Genomic DNA, 25,000 nt, shown 5'->3' on the forward strand with positions numbered 1-25,000 from the left:
ACCTTTAGAGGAGAGTTCAAGAGGAGATTATCAGATCCAGAGAGAACGACCCTTCGACTCCAGAGAGAAGTTTGTGAGCTCTGCTACAAATGTAGTAACACAGAAAACCAGGGAAATCTGTCTAGTGATCACCCTCATCTGGTGGTGACCAACCCCTTTCCTGGACACCTGCCACCCTGAACTGACACCCCCCCCTGACTCTCTCACCTGGTGATGAGCACCTGTGGATCACAGACACACCTGAGAGGGAAAACATGGCTTCTTCATCCTCATCCTCACAGCCGGGACATCCTGCCTCAGACTGCCTGGAGAAAAGATTCCTCTGTGTCTCCTCAGCGGCGCTCACACTCTCCCCATTACGACTCCTCTGTTCTCCCGTCTGTTCAGCTCGGCTCCCTCGCCCACAGCAGAGCCCGGCAGCTTCTCCAGGAACAAAACACAAATGACTGCAGCTCTGCGCTCAGGGGGAGGAGTCAGCAGGACGTTGCCCTGCCCCCTTACAGGGAGGAGGAGGGGCCAGCAGTGATTTGGGTGCTAAGTCAGTGGTGCTTTGGCTCCTCCCCTCTTAATTAAGGGAGGAGTCTGCAGTTATATAGTCCCACATTTCTCATAATGCTTTGGCTCCTCCCCTCTTACATAGATGAATGAGTCTGTGGTGCTTTGGCTCCTCCTTCTTACTCAGGAATGAGTCAGTGGTGCTTTGGCTCCTCCCCTTACTCAGAGGAAGGAGTCTGTAGTGCTTTGGCTCCTCCCCTCTCTGTCTCTGTCTGTATCTGAGCTTTAATATTATTTTGGTCCTAGTTCGCCCCCTAGAGGTCATTTCTGTCCAGTACGCCGCTGCTGAATAGGCTGAGAATGAGCCTTAATCCACATTGCTTCCAAACCAAGAACCAAATGTTTAGGAATTTCACTGCCAGCTGACAAACGGACGAGGACAGTCTGATCACGGTTTAGACCGTCACTGAGCCTCTGCCGACAGACGCGGAGCGGCGGAAACTCTTCCTGAGCAGCAGCTGGGATCGAATCCGGCAGAATTACAGCTCACCGTGCCCAGTGCTGAGGGACAGGCCTGGAGAACGTCCAGCAGAGCTGAGCTGCAGCCTGGACACCCAGCTAAAGCCAGCAAATCCTCACAGACCAGACCAGACCGGAACGTCTCGGGAGCGAGATGTGAGAAGTTACTCTGTCAAATCTGTGAAACACCTGAGTCTGCAGTCTGTTAAATACATCAGCAGGTACTGTTTGGGTGGTGGTTCATTCTCAGCACTGCAGTAACACTGATGTGGTGGTGGTGTGTTAGTGTGTGTTGTGCTGGTCTGAGTGGATCAGGCACAGCGGTGCTGCTGGAGTTTTTAAACAGTGTCCACTCACTGTCCACTCTATTAGACACTCCTACCTTGTCGGTCCACCTTGTAGAAGTCAGACGACAGCTGGTTACGGCTGATTGGTGTATGTAAATACACCTTTACAAACTTCAAAATTCCCTCATAACTCAGTGTGTGAGGTGTAATCAGAGGTTCAGAGGGTTTGGCGTGAAATGGTTCAGACGTCTTTACAGTGGTGGTGATGGGAACCAGGCGTCGCCATGACTACAACACAGATATAGACACTTTATTTACCATCCAGAACCACCAGAGAACCTACACAAGTCTTCTGAGTTTATATGGAATGTTGATGATGGAAAATAGTGGAAAATCTGGAATAATGAGTTTTCTTTGGGGACTATTTTGCCGCACAGCGCCCTGCATGTCTCCCTCCACCATGAATGGAGTTGAAGTTCTCTAAACTCTCATAAAACAGCGTCTCAGTCATCAGGCAGTGAATTCAGAACCAGTTCATGTAGGAACTTTCTGTGAGGAGCTTTTAGAGGGACGTCTGGTTCCCATCACCACCACTGTGAGGAGCTTTTAGAGGGACGTCTGGTTCCCATCACCACCACTGTGAGGAGCTTTTAGAGGGATGTCTGGTTCCCATCACCACCACTGTGAGCAGCTCTGACTCGGTAACCGCTCAGAACCGCTCTGATTACATCTCAACCAGTCAATTATGCAGAAAATTCAGACAAATTAGTAAGACTTCCCGACTCACAGCTCATTGAATCAAGTGGAGAAATTTTCCAGAAAATGACAAAATACAGGAAACGTCAGTGTTCAGGGTTAAAAACCCATTTATTTTATATCCGCGACTACAGTGTATAAACAGTATCAGCTGATCTCAGCAGAGCAGCTCAGCGTGGCTCCAGAGACAGTGGTGAAAGGTCAGGTGGTCCCACCCGACAGATCCCCCGCTGATTATTTGTGCTGCTCCGTCACTTTGTCTCATCTCCGCTGTCGTGGCTCAACCCGGGGTTGTGAGCTCCGTTACCACGGCGGTGACATGGGCTGTGGGTTCTGCAGGTATGACATCACCACGGCTGATATGGACAGCCTGGAGGAGGAAAACACAGCGATATTTAAAAACAAACAAACAAACAAACAACAACTCCAACAACATAACAACAAAACAGCAATCGAGCAAATTTACACAGAGGAACTGAGGACAGGCCTTAAAAATGAGACGGTAAAGTACAGAATCCTGTCAATGCAGCGAAGCTCACACTTTAAATTTACTCCAAGGAAGGAGATCACCTGAAGAACATGGGGTTTAGACGGCTGCAGTGGTCTATAGATGACCGTCGTCTTTAGATGGTCTGCGGTAGCTCTTAGGTGACCACAGTGACTAATGTTTAAACTATGACAGTGGTCTTTAGGCGGTGTGCAGTAGTATTTAGACGGTGTGCGGTAGTCTTTAGACAGTGTGCAGTAGCCTTTAGATAACAGTAGTCTTTACATGGTGTGCGGTAGCCTTTAGATAACAGTAGTCTTTAGATGGTGTGCAGTAGTCTTTAGGCAATGACAGTAGCCTTTAGACTGTAGATAGTTGTCTTTGGACTGTGTACGGTAGACTATAGACAGGGTGCGGTAGCTTTTAGATAACAGCAATCTTTAGATGGTGTGCAGTAGTCTTTAGCCAATGACAGTAGCCTTTAGGCTGTAGATAGTTGTCTTTGGACTGTGGGCGGTAGCCTTCAGACGACTAGTCTTTAGACTATGACAGCAGTCTTTAGACTGTGGGCGGTAGCCTTCAGACGACTAGTCTTTAGACTATGACAGCAGTCTTTAGACTGTGGGCGGTAGCATTCAGACGATTAGTCTTTAGACTACGACAGCAGTCTTTAGACTGTGGGCGGTAGCATTCTGACGACTAGTCTTTAGACTATGACAGCAGTCTTTAGACTGTGTGCGGTAGCCTTCAGACGACTAGTCTTTAGACTATGACAATAGTCTTTAGACTGTGGGCGGTAGCCTTCAGACGACTAGTCTTTAGACTATGACAGCAGTCTTTAGACTGTGTGCGGTAGCCTTCAGACGACTAGTCTTTAGACTATGACAGCAGTCTTTAGACTGTGTGCGGTAGCCTTCAGACGACTAGTCGTTTAGACTATGACAGTAGTCTTTAGACTGTGGGCGGTAGCCTTCAGACGACTAGTCTTTAGACTATGACAGTAGTATTAACCATTTAATAACGCAGAAGTTTAGAGGAACGCAGCAGCATTTCCCTCTAAATCAGACACAAGGACCCAGACAGACAGACGCTCTACTCACATGAAGCTGCTCATCATTTGCTTGGTGTCCTCGGAGCTGCGCGAGTTGGCGAAACTGATGAAGGAGCAGTAAACGGCGATCCAGGCGCACCACTTCAGCTGGACACACACATCAGACAGTCAGATGGCAGGAAATCAATAAAACCACCTGTGTTTTAAACATTTAGTCCTGCCAGTCAGTCGATCAGTCCAGTCCAGTCCAGATAAACTGCAGGGGACGATTCTGTCCTGCTCTAAACTCAGCGCCGACACGCTGAGCTGCTGCAGCGCATCACTAACAATCACAGGGTGAGGGAGACACTGACATACCTCCCCTTTAATTTACTGATATTTTTAGACCGTTCTGTGGACAGAAACGAGCCCAAAAGAGTCCCCTGCCTCTCACACGCCAGTGACCGCTCACAGGACACTCCACCTCGTAAAAGCTTCAGGCTGTAGAGATTTTTATCCTGTAGTACCGTCAGACGAACACAGGCAGTCCTGAACCAGCTGCATCTGATATACTGGGGAATTTGACCTGTTAACTGTGGCCACATTTCTGCCGGAAGGGGGCGCTGTTCCCACAGACTTTGTTCTACGATCACGATCTCGGGCTGTGTTCAGATTAAAACCTCACTGCTCAGATCCGATTATCTGCTCAGATCCCATCTCTCTGACTCGATGCTTCCCCCTCGTTTAGGTCAGTGACTCTAATCGGTCATTAATGCTCCTGAACTGACCCTCATGAGCTCCTCCTGCTCAGTGACATCCCGTGACTGAATCACTGCATCATCAGCACAAACTAACGAGCAGAACGAGCTTTGCTGAGAAGATCATTAACTCTGATAAGCTCTCAGCTTCATTATTAGAGCCAGACGGAGGAGAAAAACGTGAGACGAGCTGCTTTTCCACCGTTTACAGGCTTTAACGGCTGTTCGGCACTGTTGCCATGGTAACGCTGAATGATGGAGAAAAAGCGCATGGATTCCGATCTGAGCGTCCATCGGACACGTATCCGATCTAGGACCACATATGAACGTGGGTCAGGTCGGATGTGAAAAGATCAGATTTGTGTCCACACAGCGCTGAAAACAGCAGATCTGAGTCACATCAGGGCAGAGAATCGGATCTGAGCCTCTTCAGCCTGGTAACGGGAACGCAGCCTCTGTCTGAAACACTCATTTCATCAGACCAACTGTCTGAGTGACTCAGAGTAACAGAAGGCAGCAGCTCATTTCCTCCTGACTCTGATCTCTACACTGATCTCTGATCCGTGCCATCGGGGCTCTGTGGAGAGCCGTAATCACGCCGAGCCTCTGTAAAATCAGTACAGTTCTAGATTTGTGCCGCTTCACGCAAACGCCCCTTTTTGAGCATGGGGTGCACAAACTTTTGCACACCACGGCATATATGCACGTGTGCTCACGCAACACGTTTAGTGACCCGAGCTCTGACAAACTGACCCGACCGCACAGCGGACGCTCTGAGAAAACGCGTAAAGGTCCCTGTTTTGGTGTAAACACGTCGTCGTCTGAAGCCGCAGGTCACCTTGAGCATCAGCCCACACATGCTGAAGATCATGCCGAGCAGGTTCATGTAGTCTGGGGTGGGGTCCTCCAGGGTGGGGTTGGAGTCTGTGCTGGGGGGCTTGTAGCTGCACAAACAAACAAAAGCTGCTTGAGAACAGGTTTACAGTGAAAGTTCAACCGGCACTCACATGTTCCGTTTTCTCCTGATGTAGTTCAGAACAGCAGAGTGATGGTGATGCTGGGCTACTGCACCAAAACATCTGCATTCAGTCATTTTATAGTGTTAATAACTCAAATAAATAATATTATACATCTCTGTAATGATAACGAAGGTGGGCTTAGTCTTAATGTATACCTTGATAATGAGCCCTTATAATGAAACACACTATATGTAACTTTTTTGGTATATTATATATATGTGTGTGTGTGTGTATGTGTGTGTTTGTGTGTGTGTGTGTGTATAAGCATGGTTTTGTATGGTTCAATGCCCTCTGAAGCACATTTAACCATTGAGACGGCTGTAAAGATGACCATAAAGACGGTTGCAGAGACGGCTGTAAAGACCGCCGTAGAAGCGGCTGTAAGGACAACCATACAGATGGCTGTAAAGATAACAGTAGAGACGACTGTAAAGACGACCGTGGAGACAGCTGTAAAGACGGCTGTAGAGACGACCGTAGAGGCGGCTGTAGAGACGACCGTAGAGGCGGCTGTAAAGACGACCGTAGAGGCGGCTGTAAAGACGACCGTAGAGGCGGCTGTAAAGACGGCTGTAGAGACGACCGTAGAGGCGGCTGTAAAGACGACCGTAGAGGCGGCTGTAAAGACGACCGTAGAGGCGGCTGTAAAGACGACCGTAGAGACGGCTGTAAAGACGACCGTAGAGACGGCTGTAAAGACTTACAGCAGTTAAATCTCTGCAACTCGCTTCGACCTACAGCCTCTAAAGCCTCCTCTCATGACAGCAGTGGACGTTTGAGCTGAAACCGGCTCGTCACTACGGGATTAATAATCCTCATAATCTGATTCAGTCTCACCTCCAATCTCCTCAACTGACGTGGCCGAGCCTGCACTAGTGAACCGAACACGCCATTAATTCCATTAATTAACATCATAAACACGCAGATTATCTTTTATTAAAACGGGTCGAGGATGCATTAATAACACTGTATAACATTAATAACAGTATATAACAGTATTAATAACAGCAATATAACAGTATTAATAACAGCATATAACAGTATTATTAACAGTATTAGGAGCTACAACCTCGAGGACGTCCTATGCTGACGTCGCGGCATCTGATTGGCCCGGGTGAGTGCGAGTGACGACACGCGCTGACGTCGCGGTCTCTGATTGGTCTAGATTTTAAAGACTTTAAAAAGCCTCGTTGTAGCTTAGCATTACGGTTTACGCGAATAAACGCGAATAAACGCGAACAGACGTGAATAAACGCGAATGGACCCGAATAAACCCGAACAGACCCGAATACTCCGGCCCGAAACAGCGGCGCGGGGCTGCGCTCGCCAGTCCGCAGCCTGGGCGCCCGGGAGCGCTTACAGAGCGGCCGCGGCGTTGTTGATCAGCCGAGCCTTCCTCCTTTAAACCCACCGGAATATCTTATTGGGTCTCCGCGGGTCCGTCATGCTGTTAGCGCTCATCCCGCCGCTCCAGCCCGCCGCTCTCGGGTCCTCCGCGCTTCACTCGCTCGGCTTGATCCGCACAACCCCGCAGACGGAGCTCGACAGGCGGCCAGCCGGACACTGAGCTCGGCTGCGGGCCTCCGGCTCGGTGTGTCAAAATAAAAGTCTCCAAAAAAGCGAAAATGAACGACAAACTATGGAAAAGTTTCATTTCTTTTTTCTTTCTTTCTATGGAATCAATGTACAAACAGTAACGGCAGTGCAGTGCACACTTACCTCACTTTGATATTGCAGTAACCATCTCAAATAAAAAATAAAACAATAATAATACGCTTAAAAATGCATACATAAATAAAATCATAAAAACGAAATTAAAGGGGGGGGGGGGTGTTAGGGGAGACACAGTTACTCCGCAGTGTCTTTCAAACCATTTTTATAAATTAATTTGAGTCACTTTTTGGCATTTTTCTCTTTTTCGTGCACTCCACGGTACCTAAATAGCACACGAGCTCCTTATAAAACAGGTAAAAAGATGTTGTTCCTCACTTTGTGTATGAAAAATGTTCCTAACAGTAAAATAATAAAATATCAGCGCGCAGCTGTTTGAATATCTTTACAGAAACGCCCCGAACAGTGAAACTTAATGCGAGTTTATTTATATGACTGTCAATCAAACAGATGAGCTCATACAGTTTGTTTTAAAAAGAAAAGAAAAGTAAAGGAGAAAAGACACGATTAAAACAACGAAAATCATTCAGATAAAAAAATAGAAATCAAATTATTATATCTAAAAAAATGAAATTAAAAATTAAAAGTCAGATCAGGATAAAAATGCAGTGACTGCGCAGCTTAAGCAGTTGCTAGGTGGTTGCTAGGGAGTAGGTGATATAGTATTTAAGGTAGTGGCAAAGGTGGTGATAACTGGTTGCTACGGTACACCGGGTGGTTGCTAGAGTGCTGGTTTCTATGGTATTCCAGGTGGTTGTTAGGTGGTTGCTATTACATGAATGCAAATGATTCTTGAAGTGTTCGTGAATTTATATAGAACCACTGTCTTTCCTAAAGAACCCTTGGAGAACCATCTTGGATGAACCTTATGGGGAACTGACAGATTAAGATTTTAGTGAGCTTTAGAAACACAATATGCTGATTAGCGATCTGCTAAACTTAGAGATCTCCACCTCCCCCAATGTTGACGACCAGCCGAGACATGCTTGGAATCCTTGCAGCTAATGTCGCTAATACTAAACGTCAATAGTCACCCAAATCATTGAGGTGGGACAGACGTGGTTTAGGACGCAGTGAGAATCACTGTGAGCTGCAAACATCAGAGGTGGATGAAGTACATAAATCATGTACTTGAGTTAAAGTAGATTCCCAGTAAAAGTAGAAGTTCCTCCCTTTAGACCTCCACTTGAGTAAAAGTACTAAAGTATTTCCCTTCAAATGTACTTAAGTATAAAGTAAAAGTACTAAAAGAGTAATTCTGGCTCTGATGTCCTGTTATCATTTTTATAACCAGACTGGCTTCATGAACTCATTTCAGGTGAAAGTCCTCCAGCATCTCTCTTGGTAAACCAGTCTTTTAATAGAACGTCATTAATTAGTGACGCTGACGTCTATTAAAATGATCAGAAGCACAAAACACTGAAGGTAAACAGTTTCCATCAGGGAGAACCAAGTGGCTCTGAAATCACTTTTTACACACAAGCAAAGTTTCAGTTTCAGATTTATTTACAACTTAGTTCCAAGTTTAAGTTGAATAAAAACTGGCTTTAAACTCAGGATCACAGATGAGCTCCTTTACTATGTTGATCTGTAGGCGTCTGTTCATAAACATAAACCAGCCCAAACTCATTTACTATAAAATGAAATGGTGTTTGTAGAAATTCAGAAAAAAGCCGCGTCAGTCTCGACTGCATATGTGGACATATTTCTATATTGAGCTCTATTTACACAAAGTTAGGTTAGTTCATCATTTATGTTGAACAGACTCTCCCAAAGTTTTACGCTGCTGCGCTGACGTTGAACCGCGTGCTGCACTGGGTCGGTATGACCAACAGGTCAAAACCAACTAAACAAAGTGGGGAAGAACCTGTCGGACGCTGTCATCGACAGTGTGGTGGAGAAAAGCGCGTTCAATTACATGAAGAAAGACCCCAAAGCCAACTATGACTGCTTGCCTGAGAGCGACAAGGTCCCCGGGAGCAGTTTCCTCCGCAAAGGTAAGAGTATCTTAGTGACGCTGGACATGTGCAGCGTTTTACCTTAGTGACGAATGCAGAAACTATGCCGTGTATCTGTTGGACGTCTCATCTCATGCTGTCATTCCTACTGATGGGCTTTCTGTAATGGAATAAAGCACTGGGCAAAAGTCAGAGACCACCAGTCAAACAGCCATTATAATATCAGCTCTGTGAGGGTCAGTGAGTCTCTCTTCACCTTCATTCCAGCTTCCGTTCTTCTCAGGAGCCTCACTTTGAGCTCCTGAAAGAACCTGCAGACACGCCTCCAAAGCTCAGTCTGAGAAGCTGTTTGATGATTAAACCCATTCAGTGGTGCTGAGGTATGGACTCTGGGGTGGTCAGTCCATCGTTCAGCTTCTTTGTCTGATGTGTCCGTCTCCTTTTCTCAGTGAGGTTCTTCTTGATCAGCTACACGTCCTTTCAGACCCACAGCGCTGAGTGGTCTTCTCACAGTGGAAGGATGGACAGAAGCACCTGTGGATGTTTTCAGATCTGAAGCAGCTTGATCTTCTCCTCTCTCTCAGAGATCAAAGCTTTCAGTGCTGTTTATCTGATGGGGGCAGTTTTGGTGGCTACCAGCTCTTCCAGGTGGTTGTTAGGAGGAACATTTTCTCTTGAGCTTTTCTCTGTAGATTTTGAACTCCAGTTTTGGAAACTCCTACCTCATGCCTAACGGTTGCTGTTTTGACTGGAAATTGAAGTGTTTAGATTAATGTCTACTTAGCATGAGAACCGGTGGATTTAAGCTGTGCTGAAAGCCTCACCTTGATCATCTCCTTATAGCTGAGAAACAGAATGTTGTACTTGTCCTTGTTGGTGCACCATCCTCTAACGTGGTCAAACCAGCAGCCGCCCAACACTGACAGGAGATAAAGAGCAAACACCGTTGGCGTTAACTTTAGCCACTAGCACCGGAGCAGGCCTGCCATGACTGATACACACTGTGTTTAAACCTGTAGTAACTTCTGTGTTTACCCTTTAGCTAATTTTAGCTACAAAAGAAATGTAATCAATCAGTCGAGACCCTTTAAAAAAGACAAAACTATCAGGAACTAACAGAAACACTTGGGTTCTATGGGTTCTATGTATTTTTTCAGCAGGGATTATAGAGAACAGTGAGTCATACAGTGTCAGAAACCACATAATCAAGTCTATTAGAGGCACTGAACACCTCCGCACAGCAGTTAGCCTATGCTAATTGGCTAATTAGCTTAGCCTCGTAGCTCCAGCACTAAAACTAAAGTGGCAGACTTCAGACACCAAACACGTCTCGGCTGATCAACTGTATTCGGAGAAATTTAATTAATCTAATTTTTCATTAATTTATTCCTCCTGTAACTACTTATATTTGTATGTTATACATTAACATGTATAGGTGATTTAAGGGTCAGTGCAAAAATAGCTTATACAATGGTGTGAAAATCCAAAGCTGTGCTCTAATTAGTTTTCTACTTTTAAAAATGTTCAGCTTTGGGATCTAAATTGTATCTTAAACCTAGAGTGTGTTTACATGCACTCAATAATCCGATCATAATCAGATTTCTGCAGTTATCCGATTAGTCAAATGGTCCTGTAAACACCATACTCTGATTAAGAAATCTGATTAAGAAAGACCGGCAAATACAAGGGGCAAAAACAGGGCTTCAGTACACAGGGAAAACGAGGGACAGGTGCAAACAATCAGGGGCGGAGTTACAAAATGAGCAGCAGGACTACAGATACCAAAACAAACACACATGGACTAAACCAAAACAAAGGAGCACATGGAGTAGTGGGAGGAGCCAACCGTGACAGTCTGTCTGAGAGTGCGTCTGTCTGAGAGTGCGTCTGTCTGAGACTGCGTCTGTCTGAGAGTGCGTCTGTCTGAGACTGCGTCTGTCTGAGAGTGCGTCTGTCTGAGAGTGCGTCTGTCTGAGAGTGCATCTGTCTGAGACTGCATCTGTCTGAGAGTGCGTCTGTCTGAGACTACGTGTGTCTGAGACTGCGTCTGTCTGAGAGTGCGTCTGTCTGAGACTGCATCTGTCTGAGAGTGCGTCTGTCTGAGAGTGTGTCTGTCTGAGAGTGCGTCTGTCTGAGAGTGCATCTGTCTGAGACTGCGTGTGTCTGAGAGTGCATCTGTCTGAGAGTGCGTCTGTCTGAGAGTGCGTCTGTCTGAGAGTGCGTCTGTCTGAGTGTTCATGTCAGGGCTGAGAGTGCGTTTGTCTGAGAGTGCATCTGTCTGAGAGTGCATCTGTCTGAGACTGCATCTGTCTGAGAGTGTGTCTGTCTGAGAGTTAGTCTGTCTGAGAGTTTGTCTGTCTGAGACTGCATCTGTCTGAGAGTGCATCTGTCTGAGACTGCATCTGTCTGAGAGTGCGTCTGTCAGAGAGTTTGTCTGTCTGAGAGTGCGTCTGTCTGAGAGTTTGTCTGTCTGAGACTGCGTCTGTCTGAGAGTGCGTCTGTCTGAGAGTTCGTCTGTCTGAGAGTTCGGCTGTCTGAGACTGCGTGTGTCTGAGAGTGCGTCTGTCTGAGAGTGCATCTGTCTGAGACTGCGTGTGTCTGAGAGTGCGTCTGTCTGAGAGTTCGTCTGTCTGAGACTGCGTGTGTCTGAGAGTGCGTCTGTCTGAGAGTTCGTCTGTCTGAGAGTGCATCTGTCTGAGAGTTTGTCTGTCTGAGAGTGCGTCTGTCTGAGAGTTCATCTATCTGAGAGTGCGTTTGTCTGAGAGTGCGTCTGTCTGAGACTGCGTCTGTCTGAGAGTGCGTCTGTCTGAGAGTGCGTCTGTCTGAGAGTGCGTCTGTCTGAGAGTTCGTCTGTCTGAGAGTTCGGCTGTCTGAGACTGCGTCTGTCTGAGAGTTCGTCTGTCTGAGACTGCGTGTGTCTGAGAGTGCGTCTGTCTGAGAGTTCGTCTGTCTGAGAGTGCATCTGTCTGAGAGTGCGTCTGTCTGAGAGTGCGTCTGTCTGAGAGTTCATCTATCTGAGAGTGCGTTTGTCTGAGAGTGCGTCTGTCTGAGACTGCGTGTGTCTGAGAGTGCATCTGTCTGAGAGTGCGTCTGTCTGAGAGTTCGTCTGTCTGAGAGTGCGTCTGTCTGAGAGTTCGTCTGTCTGAGAGTTCGTCTGTCTGAGAGTTCGTCTGTCTGAGACTGCGTGTGTCTGAGAGTTCGTCTGTCTGAGACTGCGTCTGTCTGAGAGTGCATCTGTCTGAGAATGCGTCTGTCTGAGACTGCGTGTGTCTGAGAGTTCGTCTATCTGAGAGTGCGTCTGTCTGAGACTGCGTCTGTCTGAGAGTGCGTCTGTCTGAGACTGCGTGTGTCTGCGACTGCATGTGTCTGAGACTGCGTGTGTCTGAGAGTCTGTCTATCTGAGAGTGCATCTGTCTGAGAGTGCATCTGTCTGAGAGTGCGCCTGTCTGAGACTGCGTGTGTCTGAGAGTGTGTCTGTCTGAGAGTGCATCTGTCTGAGACTGTGTGTGTCTGAGAGTTCGTCTGTGTGAGACTGCGTGTGTCTGAGAGTGCATCTGTCTGAGAGTACGTCTGTCTGAGAGTTCGTCTGTCTGAGAGTTTGTCTGTCTGAGCGTTCGTCTGTCTGAGAGTTCGTCTGTCTGAGAGTTCGTCTGTCTGAGAATGCATCTGTCTGAGACTGCGTGTGTCTGAGAGTGCGTCTGTCTGAGACTGCGTGTGTCTGAGAGTTCGTCTGTCTGAGAGTGCGTCTGTCTGAGAGTGCATCTGTCTGAGACTGCGTGTGTCTGAGAGTGCATCTGTCTGAGAGTGCGTTTGTCTGAGAGTGCATCTGTCTGAGAGTGCGTCTGTCTGAGAGTGCGTCTGTCTGAGAGTTCGTCTGTCTGAGAGTTCGTTTGTCTGAGAGTGCGTCTGTCTGAGACTGCGTGTGTCTGAGAGTGCGTCTGTCTGAGAGTGCGTCTGTCTGAGAGTTCGTCTGTCTGAGAGTTCATCTGTCTGAGACTGCGTCTGTCTGAGAGTTCGTCTGTCTGAGAGTTCGTCTGTCTGAGAGTTCGTTTGTCTGAGAGTGCGTCTGTCTGAGACTGCGTGTGTCTGAGAGTGCGTCTGTCTGAGAGTGCATCTGTCTGAGACTGCGTCTGTCTGAGAGTTCGTCTGTCTGAGAGTTCGTCTGTCTGAGAGTGCGTCTGTCTGAGACTGCGTGTGTCTGAGAGTTCGTCTGTCTGAGACTGCGTCTGTCTGAGAGTGCATCTGTCTGAGAATGCGTCTGTCTGAGACTGCGTGTGTCTGAGAGTTCGTCTATCTGAGAGTGCGTCTGTCTGAGAGTGCGTCTGTCTGAGAGTGCGTCTGTCTGAGAGTGCGTCTGTCTGAGTGTTCATGTCAGGGCTGAGAGTGCGTTTGTCTGAGAGTGCATCTGTCTGAGAGTGCATCTGTCTGAGACTGCATCTGTCTGAGAGTGTGTCTGTCTGAGAGTTAGTCTGTCTGAGAGTTTGTCTGTCTGAGACTGCATCTGTCTGAGAGTGCATCTGTCTGAGACTGCATCTGTCTGAGAGTGCGTCTGTCAGAGAGTTTGTCTGTCTGAGAGTGCGTCTGTCTGAGAGTTTGTCTGTCTGAGACTGCGTCTGTCTGAGAGTGCGTCTGTCTGAGAGTTCGTCTGTCTGAGAGTTCGGCTGTCTGAGACTGCGTGTGTCTGAGAGTGCGTCTGTCTGAGAGTGCATCTGTCTGAGACTGCGTGTGTCTGAGAGTGCGTCTGTCTGAGAGTTCGTCTGTCTGAGACTGCGTGTGTCTGAGAGTGCGTCTGTCTGAGAGTTCGTCTGTCTGAGAGTGCATCTGTCTGAGAGTTTGTCTGTCTGAGAGTGCGTCTGTCTGAGAGTTCATCTATCTGAGAGTGCGTTTGTCTGAGAGTGCGTCTGTCTGAGAGTTCGTCTGTCTGAGAGTGCGTCTGTCTGAGAGTGCGTCTGTCTGAGAGTGCGTCTGTCTGAGAGTTCGTCTGTCTGAGAGTTCGGCTGTCTGAGACTGCGTGTGTCTGAGAGTGCGTGTGTCTGAGAGTGCGTCTGTCTGAGACTGCGTGTGTCTGAGAGTGCGTCTGTCTGAGAGTTCGTCTGTCTGAGACTGCATGTGTCTGAGAGTGCGTCTGTCTGAGAGTTCGTCTGTCTGAGAGTGCATCTGTCTGAGAGTGCGTCTGTCTGAGAGTGCGTCTGTCTGAGAGTTCATCTATCTGAGAGTGCGTTTGTCTGAGAGTGCGTCTGTCTGAGACTGCGTGTGTCTGAGAGTGCATCTGTCTGAGAGTGCGTCTGTCTGAGAGTTCGTCTGTCTGAGAGTGCGTCTGTCTGAGAGTTCGTCTGTCTGAGAGTTCGTCTGTCTGAGAGTTCGTCTGTCTGAGACTGCGTGTGTCTGAGAGTGCGTGTGTCTGAGAGTGCGTCTGTCTGAGACTGCGTGTGTCTGAGAGTGCGTCTGTCTGAGAGTTCGTCTGTCTGAGACTGCGTGTGTCTGAGAGTGCGTCTGTCTGAGAGTTCGTCTGTCTGAGAGTGCATCTGTCTGAGAGTGCGTCTGTCTGAGAGTGCGTCTGTCTGAGAGTTCATCTATCTGAGAGTGCGTTTGTCTGAGAGTGCGTCTGTCTGAGACTGCGTGTGTCTGAGAGTGCATCTGTCTGAGAGTGCGTCTGTCTGAGAGTTCGTCTGTCTGAGAGTGCGTCTGTCTGAGAGTTCGTCTGTCTGAGAGTTCTTCTGTCTGAGAGTTCGTCTGTCTGAGACTGCGTCTGTCTGAGAGTGCATCTGTCTGAGAATGCGTCTGTCTGAGACTGCGTGTGTCTGAGAGTTCGTCTATCTGAGAGTGCGTCTGTCTGAGACTGCGTCTGTCTGAGAGTGCGTCTGTCTGAGACTGCGTGTGTCTGCGACTGCATGTGTCTGAGACTGCGTGTGTCTGAGAGTCTGTCTATCTGAGAGTGCATCTGTCTGAGAGTGCATCTGTCTGAGAGTGCGCCTGTCTGAGACTGCGTGTGTCTGAGAGTGTGTCTGTCTGAGAGTGCATCTGTCTGAGACTGTGTGTGTCTGAGAGTTCGTCTGTGTGAGACTGCGTGTGTCTGAGAGTGCATCTGTCTGAGAGTACGTCTGTCTGAGAGTTCGTCTGTCTGAGAGTTTGTCTGTCTGAGCGTTCGTCTGTCTGAGAGTTCGTCTGTCTGAGAGTTCGTCTGTCTGAGAATGCATCTGTCTGAGACTGCGTGTGTCTGAGAGTGCGTCTGTCTGAGACTGTGTGTGTCTGAGAGTTCGTCTGTCTGAGAGTGCGTCTGTCTGAGAGTGCATCTGTCTGAGACTGCGTGTGTCTGAGAGTGCATCTGTCTGAGAGTGCGTTTGTCTGAGAGTGCATCTGTCTGAGAGTGCGTCTGTCTGAGAGTGCATCTGTCTGAGAGTTCGTCTGTCTGAGAGTTCGTTTGTCTGAGAGTGCGTCTGTCTGAGACTGCGTGTGTCTGAGAGTGCGTCTGTCTGAGAGTGCGTCTGTCTGAGAGTTCGTCTGTCTGAGAGTTCATCTGTCTGAGACTGCGTCTGTCTGAGAGTTCGTCTGTCTGAGAGTTCGTCTGTCTGAGAGTTCGTTTGTCTGAGAGTGCGTCTGTCTGAGACTGCGTGTGTCTGAGAGTGCGTCTGTCTGAGAGTGCATCTGTCTGAGACTGCGTCTGTCTGAGAGTTCGTCTGTCTGAGAGTTCGTCTGTCTGAGAGTGCGTCTGTCTGAGACTGCGTGTGTCTGAGAGTTCGTCTGTCTGAGACTGCGTCTGTCTGAGAGTGCATCTGTCTGAGAATGCGTCTGTCTGAGACTGCGTGTGTCTGAGAGTTCGTCTATCTGAGAGTGCGTCTGTCTGAGAGTGCGTCTGTCTGAGAGTGCATCTGTCTGAGAGTGCGTCTGTCTGAGACTGCGTGTGTCTGCGACTGCGTGTGTCTGAGACTGCGTGTTTCTGAGAGTTCGTGTGTCTGAGAGTGCGTGTGTCTGAGAGTTTGTGTCTCTGAGAGTGCGTGTGTCTGAGAGTTCGTGTGTCTGAGAGTGCATCTGTCTGAGAGTGTGTTTGTCTGAGAGTGCATCAGTCTGTGACTGCGTCTGTCTGAGAGTGCGTCTGTCTGAGAGTTCGGCTGTCTGAGAGTTCGTTTGTCTGAGAGTGCGTCTGTCTGAGACTGCGTGTGTCTGAGAGTGCATCTGTCTGAGAGTGCGACTGTCTGAGAGTGCATCTGTCTGAGACTGCGTGTGTCTGAGAGTGCATCTGTCTGAGAGTGCGTCTGTCTGAGAGTGCATCTGTCTGAGAGTTCTTCTGTCTGAGAGTTCGTTTGTCTGAGAGTGCGTCTGTCTGAGACTGCGTGTGTCTGAGAGTGCGTCTGTCTGAGAGTGCGTCTGTCTGAGAGTTCGTCTGTCTGAGAGTGCGTCTGTCTGAGAGTTCGTCTGTCTGAGAGTTCGTCTGTCTGAGAGTGCGTCTGTCTGAGACTGCGTGTGTCTGAGAGTTCGTCTGTCTGAGACTGCGTCTGTCTGAGAGTGCATCTGTCTGAGAATGCGTCTGTCTGAGACTGCGTGTGTCTGAGAGTTCGTCTATCTGAGAGTGCGTCTGTCTGAGAGTGCGTCTGTCTGAGAGTGCATCTGTCTGAGAGTGCGTCTGTCTGAGACTGCGTGTTTCTGCGACTGCGTGTGTTTGAGACTGCGTGTGTCTGAGAGTGTGTCTGTCTGAGAGTGCATCTGTCTGAGACTGCGTGTGTCTGAGAGTGCGTCTGTCTGAGACTGCGTGTGTCTGAGAGTGCGTCTTTCTGAGAGTGCCTCTGTCTGAGAGTGCATCTGTCTGAGACTGTGTGTGTCTGAGAGTTCGTCTGTGTGAGATTGCGTGTGTCTGAGAGTGCATCTGTCTGAGAGTACGTCTGTCTGAGAGTTCGTCTGTCTGAGCGTTCATCTGTCTGAGAGTTCGTCTGTCTGAGAGTGCATCTGTCTGAGAGTTCGTCTGTCTGAGAGTTCGTCTGTCTGAGAGTTCGTCTGTCTGAGAGTTCATCTGTCTGAGAGTGCATCTGTCTGAGACTGCGTCTGTCTGAGACTGCGTGTGTCTGAGAGTGCGTCTGTCTGAGAATGCGCCTGTCTGAGACTGCGTGTGTCTGAGAGTTCGTCTGTCTGAGAGTTCGTCTGTCTGAGAGTTCGTCTGTCTGAGAGTGCGTCTGTCTGAGAGTTCGTCTGTCTGAGAGTGCCTCTGTCTGAGAGTGCATCTGTCTGAGACTGTGTGTGTCTGAGAGTTCGTCTGTGTGAGATTGCGTGTGTCTGAGAGTGCATCTGTCTGAGAGTACGTCTGTCTGAGAGTTCGTCTGTCTGAGCGTTCATCTGTCTGAGAGTTCGTCTGTCTGAGAGTGCATCTGTCTGAGAGGTCGTCTGTCTGAGAGTTCGTCTGTCTGAGAGTTCGTCTGTCTGAGAGTTCATCTGTCTGAGAGTGCATCTGTCTGAGACTGCGTCTGTCTGAGACTGCGTGTGTCTGAGAGTGCGTCTGTCTGAGAATGCGCCTGTCTGAGACTGCGTGTGTCTGAGAGTTCGTCTGTCTGAGAGTTCGTCTGTCTGAGAGTTCGTCTGTCTGAGAGTGCGTCTGTCTGAGAGTTCGTCTGTCTGAGAGTTCGTCTGTCTGAGAGTGCGTCTGTCTGAGAGTGCGTCTGTCTGAGAGTTCGTCTCTCTGAGAGTTCGTCCTTCTGAGAGTGCGTCTGTCTGAGACTGCGTCTGTCTGAGACTGCGTCTGTCTGAGAGTGCGTCTGTCTGAGAGTTCGTCTGTCTGAGAGTTCGTCTGTCTGAGAGTTCGTCTGTCTGAGAGTGCGTCTGTCTGAGACTGCGTGTGTCTGAGAGTGCGTCTGTCTGAGAATGCGTCTGTCTGAGACTGCGTGTGTCTGAGAGTTCGTCTGTCTGAGAGTTCGTCTGTCTGAGAGTTCGTCTGTCTGAGAGAGTTCGTCTGTCTGAGAGTTCGTCTGTCTGAGAGTGCGTCTGTCTGAGAGTGCGTCTGTCTGAGAGTTCGTCTCTCTGAGAGTTCGTCCTTCTGAGAGTGCGTCTGTCTGAGACTGCGTCTGTCTGAGACTGCGTCTGTCTGAGACTGCGTGTGTCTGAGAGTGCGTCTGTCTGAGAGTGCGTCTGTCTGAGAGTTTGTCTGTCTGAGAGCGCGTCTGTCTGAGAGTTCGTCTGTCTGAGAGTTCGTCTGTCAGAGACTGCGTCTGTCTGAGAGTGCGTCTGTCAGAGACTGCGTGTGTGTGAGAGTTCGTCTGCCTGAGACTGCGTGTGTCTGAGAGTGCATGTGTCTGAGAGTTCGTCTGTCTGAGAGTTCGTCTGTCTGAGAGTGCGTCTGTCAGAGACTGCGTGTGTGTGAGAGTTCGTCTGCCTGAGACTGCGTGTGTCTGAGAGTGCATGTGTCTGAGAGTTCGTCTGTCTGAGAGTGCGTGTGTCTGAGAGTTTTTTCACTGAAATCCAGATGGCCTGCAGGTGAGTTGGGGTTAACTGACCCTCGTATCTTTGTGTTATTGTTTAGAGCATAACTGAATCACTAAGGTATCCCCTGCAGGATTACCTGGGTTCAGCTGAATTCAGCTGAACTTCCCACCACTCCAGATTCTTAGTGATGAAGCACAGGTTTGCTAAGTCCAGCTGATTCCACACTGAATTAGAAGCAGACTAAAAGCTCAGAGAGAGATTTGGTGTGAGGTGTGAAAACGACTCACTCCATCCAGTGAAGAACTTGTCCAGCATGTCATTAAACGAGTCCAGACACTCCAGCTGCTTCATGATCTGAGAGAAGTGGAAGTATGAGACCATAATGTCTTTGGGGTTCCTGGTGACGTAGATGATCTGGAATTAGAGACAAGCAGCATCAGAGTCTCTACTACTCAAATATCTCAAATAGCTCTACCATTAGTGTGTACATATCCACTAACTGGCCACTTTATTGGAAACCTCCACCTTGTGCTTCCACTAACTGGCCACTTTATTGGAAACCAAAAATATCCACACAACGGCATCTCTGTAGTCACAATTCTGACTAGGAAGAATAACTGAAACTGTGCATCAACAGAGGGTCAGCAAGGTTGCGGTACAAGAGACGGGTTTCTGATAAAGTGGACATACTTGTATGTGTCTGTTTTGACATCTGAACTAACTGACCTTGCCTTTCCCCTGCAGGCCGTGGGGCATCAGGTGCTCGTGGAGGTGGGAGCAGAAGAGTCTGGGTGATGCACGGATGTTATAATCATCTCCTTGCAGCAGAAACTCCAGCCACGGCATCTGCTGAAACGTCATCTGATTCTTTGACTCTGGGAAATGCTCCTCATACAGCAGAGTCATGATCCGCTGCATCCACACCGTCCCTGAGATGGGAGAGAAGGAAAGAGAAAGATCACAGCACTGAAAAGATTTCCTGCAGCTTCACCTTATTCCGCAGCACATCTGATACCAGGAGAGTGTCCCCAACAGCCAACAGAGACAAGTCCACATCAAGACGAAAAACCAGATAGTCGTAAAAGTAGTTGATTTGAAACTGAATATTATTTTTGTTGTTGTATTAATGGCCAGTTAATATTTCAGCTCAGCTCTGTAAACAGTTACACTCAGATGCTTTAGAATTTAAAGCCTAGTGGTGAAATTTAAAACATTAAAATAATAAAACAATCACAGCACATCTTTGAAATGTTGGATGGTTTATTAGGTTAAAATGAAGCTTCTGCTTGATTTTTTTGCTGAAATCCATGATGTGGCCAGACGGCCTGCAGGTGAGTTGGGGTTAACTGACCCTCACATCTTTGTGTTATTGTTTACAGCATAACTGAGTTACTAAGGTATCTCCTGCAGGATGACCTGGACTCAGCTGAACTTCCCACCATTCCAGAATCTTAGTGATAAAGGATTGTTATATTCTGTATGAAGGTTTTGTTGATATTCAAAAATGGCAGAAAAAAATTTCTAACTTTCCAAAAAAGTTAAAATGATATTGAAACTGAGCCAAGACTGAGTCCAAATGATGTCCAGATTGAGATCACACAGAGTTCAAATGATACCAGGACTGAGACAGCACGGAGTCCAAATGATACCAGGACTGAGACAGCACCAAGTCCAAAAGATACCAGGACTGAGACAACACAGAATCCAAATGATACCAGGACTGAGACAACATCGAGTCCAAATGATACCAGGACTGAGACAGCAGCGAGTCCAAATGATACCAGGACTGAGACAGCAGCGAGTCCAAAGGATACCAGGACTGAGACAGCAGCGAGTCCAAAGGATACCAGGACTGAGACAACACCGAGTCCAAAAGATACCAGGACTGAGACAACACCGAGTCCAAAAGATACCAGGACTGAGACAACACCGAGTCCAAATGATGACTAATTTAATTCTTGTCCAGGACTGAAACATTTCCAACTATAACATTAAACCACAACTTGCTGTGTCAGTGTCGGCTGTATCTGCTTGTGATTGGTTGGCGTCCTGCCCCTCTGACACACCTCCTGCAATAACACAGGCTAAACACAAGGGTAACAATGTGAGTGATCTACACATAAAGAGCTTAAACCAAACAGCGGACTAAGATTTGCGACATCTGTGTTGCTCAGACATTCATTCACTCACTCTCACTACCATTATATCACAGTTATTATAGAATTATGCTGCACTTTTCCAACTCGCACACCAGGTCATCCCCAAAAATCTGCCTCTTATCTCACTCAGATGATTTGGCACCCATTAACATGGAGCAGAGACGTCAGTGAAGTCATCTAGATATCAGTACAGCAAATGTAACAGCAGTTGATAGGTCAGAGGTGTCCAGTTGTGGTTTTTGCTGTTATGAAGGGTGTGAGTAGTCAGGCCAGGTGTGTTTACAAGTATTACACAAAAATGTGGAAAATAGTAGTAGTTCAACTCTTATAGTCTATGTGCAGGTGTAGGTTAACAGGGTTAGCAGTAGCCGGCATGATGAGGAACATTTTGTAGTTTGCATCAATGGCTAAATGTTACATACTATTCACTAGTCAGCTGAAACCGACTAAGTTGTTGCTCTGTGGTGAATCTAGAAACAGGTGCTGGTTTAGTAAGATGTTCAGAATACTCTCTTTTACCTCTTTGGTTTAAAAGAGGAAACCAGTTTACAGTTCTAACTTATCTCAAATGGTATTTATCCAACTCTATGTGGACGACGGGGGATAGATTAGGTCTGTCTCATGCACTTTGTGACTCCCCACGAGAGTTCAGCGTGTGCAGGCTAAAGCCATTAAAACCTACAATTGTCTTCCTCCAAGAAACACACCTAACGCCCGACAATATAGATAGTGTAAGAAGAAGGTGGTCTGGTCAGGCATTTTTTGCATCATTTTCCTCTTGTGCAAGAGGCGTAATTACTCTTAAGTTAAGTGATACTTTTCTAATCCCACAACCGGGGAAATTCCACCTCCACCTTTAACCCAACCGTGAAGTGAAACACCACATACACACTAGTGAACACACACACACACACTAGGGGGCAGTGAGCACACTTGCCCGGAGCAGTGGGCAGCCCTATCCACGGGGCCCGGGGAGCAGTTGGGGGTTAGGGGTCTTGGTCAAGGACACCTAAGTCCTGTGCTGTCGGCCCTGGGGATCGAACCGGCGACCTTCTGGTCACAGGGCCAGATCCCTAACCTCCAGCCCACGACTGCCCCAAATGATACATAAATCAGTTCCTTTTCAAGTAAAATAAAAATAAAAAACTGTTCTGTTAAATCTAGTAAATGTATATGGCACAAATGATGATAACCCAATATTCTTTAGAAGCCTGTTTCGCTTACTAGCCTCAATGCAGGTTATTTTGTAATCAAAACAACTGTACCCTCTCCCCAGATATTGATAGGTCGCCAGGCTCGGACATGTCTCATCAACAAACACGGCTAGAGCTGCATGAGTGCCTTAAAGATTTTAAGGCTTGTCACATCTGCCGCCTGCCATTCTCCTCCCCACCACAGGAGGTCACCGTCTCCCGAATACTAGGCATTTCTTGATCCTTTGACCTCTGTAGTCTGCCATCATGTGTATATATACCCTGCGTTTGCAGGCGCTCATTGCGAAGTCTTGTTTGGTTTTTCCACAATTCTGAGCGTTTATGTTTATGATTTGGTTTTCTGGTGTTTTGCCTCTTGGTTTGTTTTTGACTACTCTTTTGGATTTGGCTGCTTTCTGTGGCCTTGTTATCACCGACCTTGCATCAGGAATTAAACTTGCACTTGACTCCTGCCCCTCATGTGAAGCAGTTTGTGACATGGCTAAGGTGACCCTGATTTTTTGAAGTTCATAGGGGCACAGATAGACCTGTATTTTGAACTTAACACAAACAAAACAACGGCATCAGTAAGATGGGAGGCTTTTAAAGCCTTCCTAAGGGGGCAGATGATAAGTTATACAAGCTGCAAAATTAAAGATAATAAGATAAAGTTAAAAAAAATAGAAGATAAAATTAAATAAATGGAAGGGCATATTTATTCAAGTAGTGATCCTTCTAGACTTATTCCCCAGTTGCATATATTAAAATCTCAATATAACGAACTGTCATCAAACCAGGCAATTAAGAGCTTGTGGCACCTAAAGCAGAGTTATAATGAACAGGGAGAGGGAGCAGGGAAACTTCTGGCAATTGCAGTCAGAGAGGGCTATAAATGCAATTGAAGATGAGGATGGACACATAGCAGTTGACCCAGAAGAAGTAAATAAATAAATAATTCATTTCAAGCATATTATCAGACCCTGTATAGCTCAGAATATTCACATATATCACAACAAAGGCAGTCAGAATTTCTTAACTTCCTACAGATGGGTTTATAAAATGGATTCGTATTCTCTTGCAAACCCATCTGTGTGACGTGGAGCGATGAGGCGGACGCATGTGCTGAGATAAGCGAGTTTTATTTTGGGCAAATCCAGGGTCATGGTCAGAACGGTCCAGGTTCAACCAGCCAAGACAGAGATCGGGGAACAGACATAACGAGAAACACAGGATAAACACACCAAACAAATCAAACAGCATGAGCATACAATCAAACAAAGACCAACACAGACCAAGGCATACATGGGCCTTATATAACAGGGATGATGAGGGACAGGTGGGAAACAGGTGGAAACAATCAGGGGCGGAGTCACAAAACAAGGGGGCAGGACTGTGAAAACCAAAACAAAAAAGCACGTGGACTAGAACAAAACACAACACGAACACATGGGCAGGACTGGGAGGCGCCAATCGTGACAATCTGCTAGAATTCTCACTAATGGGCTGATTTCTTCTCCATTTAGATTACACAGAGGCAAGGTTGCCCCTCGTCAGCTCTTTTATTTACTGTTGCCATAGAGCCTTTGGCCATAGCCACTCGAACACATTGTAGTATCAGGGGTATGGAGACTGGTGAGGTAGAGCATCGTATATCATTATATGCAGATGAGTTTTATTTCTCTCTATTTTAAAGCAAACTATTCCTGCACTTCTTGAATTAATTGGCTCCTTTGGTATTATTTAATGCCATTTAGTGCCACTGAGGAGGGATTCACATATCTTGGAATTAAAATAACCCCTGATATGAGTAAACGTATCACAACAAATTATAGCCCAGTTGTCGACTCAACATTAAATTCAATCTCCAGATGGACCAAGCTCCCCATATCTATGATCAGAAAACTTAATATAATTAAAATGTCTGTCTTACCTAAATTTTTTTATCTTTTCTATATATCTTTTATATCTATATCTTCAACCACCACCCTCTCTATTTAACCTTCTCAAAAAAACAATCTCACACTTCATGTGGAACGGTAAATGTCCAAGGTTGAGATATTCTCTACTTGACCTACCATATGTTAGAGTGGTATTACTGGGCAGCTCAAATACGTGCCGCAATGTTTCACTTCATGTCAGAGGCACCACCAGCTTGGACGTTAATTGATTCACATGATATAAAAAATCTCGCTTCAGTCCAGTTTTTGGTGATAATAACTTTTGTCCTGGGAAATTTGATCTAGGTTTCAGGATGTGGGCTAGACAAGGCATAAGCCGTGTGTCAGACCTTTACAAGGATGGGAAAATGATGACATTTGAGGAGCTCAGGAACGTGTAGAACATCCCTCAAAAGCATTTTTATAAATACCTTCAAGTAAGAAGTTTTATCCGTTTGAGCCACAAATCTCTTGATGTACCGCTCTAGACCATTTAGAAGGTAGAAGCCAGATTTCCGTTCTCTATAGTTTTATGGTGGGAAAAACTAATGAATCTTCGAACTGTTAACTTCAAGCCTGGAAGACCGACCTAAATGAGGAAATATCTGAGGAAGAATGGAGTCTGGCCTGTGAGAAGGCCCAGACACAAACATTAAACACTAATTCGAAGCTTCTTCAGTACAAATGTCTAGGCAGATGGTACATCACACCATTCAGGCTACACCAAATCAACTCAAATATTCCAGATACTTGTATCAAGTGTAAACAGAGTGACGGTACCATGTTCCGCTGTATGTGGGAATGCTCTGTAATACAGGATCTCTGGAAAAGGGTAATCCACATAGTGACATTGATTATTGACAAGGATGTTCGTCTTAGTCCTAAACTGTGCATTTTTCAAATATTCCCAGATGAACTTAAAATCCATAAAAAAGAATTCTTGAAGCTAAATGTGAAATAGCTCGATCCTGGAAAAAGGAAGAAGCCCCTGGTCTTCTTAAAGGAATGACCTCAAGTCTTGCATTGGAAAAAATCTTTTTTATCAAGGGTAAAATGAATGAATTCAGAGATATATGGGAGGTGTTCCTGAATCTTCTTGAAAAGGGGGAGCTTGCTGACTGATGATGGACAATTCACTGAGGTGTACTTTGATATAATGTAAACATAGCTAGCCTGTTCATCGAAGAAGCCTAAAGAGGAACAAAAGAACTGGACAGGACTGTGATGTAACAGATTGATACGAAGTGAACTGCAAACATTACGTACACCTTATTTTGTTTGTACTTGTTTTTTGTTTTGTTTTGTCTGTTTTGTTTTGTTGTATTT

At 46.8% G+C, this 25,000-nt stretch overlaps 2 protein-coding genes across 4 annotated transcripts in view; both read right to left on the bottom strand.

The window, feature by feature from the left end:
* Positions 1–2,143: 2,143 nt before the first annotated feature.
* On the bottom strand, positions 2,144–6,944 carry wdr83os (WD repeat domain 83 opposite strand). The gene is made up of 4 exons (XM_017688296.2): positions 6,763–6,944; positions 5,171–5,276; positions 3,645–3,742; positions 2,144–2,427 (listed from the first exon to the last, which is right to left on the bottom strand). Exons 1-4 carry the CDS (start codon positions 6,810–6,812, stop codon positions 2,361–2,363), a joined length of 321 nt encoding a protein of 106 aa, XP_017543785.1. The 5' UTR covers positions 6,813–6,944; the 3' UTR covers positions 2,144–2,360.
* Positions 6,945–9,573: 2,629 nt separating this feature from the next.
* LOC108415275 (amine sulfotransferase-like) overlaps positions 9,574–25,000 on the bottom strand; it is a 16,427-nt gene continuing 1,000 nt past the window's right edge. The window contains exons 1-5 of one of the 3 annotated variants that reach the window (XM_037534714.1): positions 20,134–20,386; positions 19,112–19,314; positions 18,673–18,799; positions 9,805–9,899; positions 9,574–9,728 (exon numbers count right to left, since the gene is read on the bottom strand). In XM_037534714.1, coding sequence (XP_037390611.1) covers positions 9,699–9,728; positions 9,805–9,899; positions 18,673–18,799; positions 19,112–19,314; positions 20,134–20,362 — 684 coding nt within the window. In that variant the 5' untranslated portion in view covers positions 20,363–20,386 and the 3' untranslated portion in view covers positions 9,574–9,698. Of the gene's footprint in view, positions 9,900–18,672; positions 18,800–19,111; positions 19,315–20,133; positions 20,387–25,000 lie in introns of those variants that run through there. The other 2 variants (XM_037534713.1, XM_037534715.1) reach the window with 2 other exon arrangements.

Source organism: Pygocentrus nattereri, chromosome 25 (genome assembly GCF_015220715.1).
Source record: "Pygocentrus nattereri isolate fPygNat1 chromosome 25, fPygNat1.pri, whole genome shotgun sequence".
In the NCBI taxonomy this organism is placed as follows: domain Eukaryota; kingdom Metazoa; phylum Chordata; class Actinopteri; order Characiformes; family Serrasalmidae; genus Pygocentrus; species Pygocentrus nattereri.

Bases quoted from the DNA above. Each gene is read 5' to 3' on its own strand.
- wdr83os (XM_017688296.2), bottom strand. From the start codon at position 6,812: ATGAGCGCTAACAGCATGACGGACCCGCGGAGACCCAATAAGATATTC. The intron at 5,277-6,762 runs GTGGGTTTAAAG...TTGTTTGTGCAG, and splicing joins AGACCCAATAAGATATTCCG to CTACAAGCCCCCCAGCACAG. The intron at 2,428-3,644 runs GTGAGTAGAGCG...TTCCTCCTCCAG, and splicing joins CAAATGATGAGCAGCTTCAT to GCTGTCCATATCAGCCGTGG.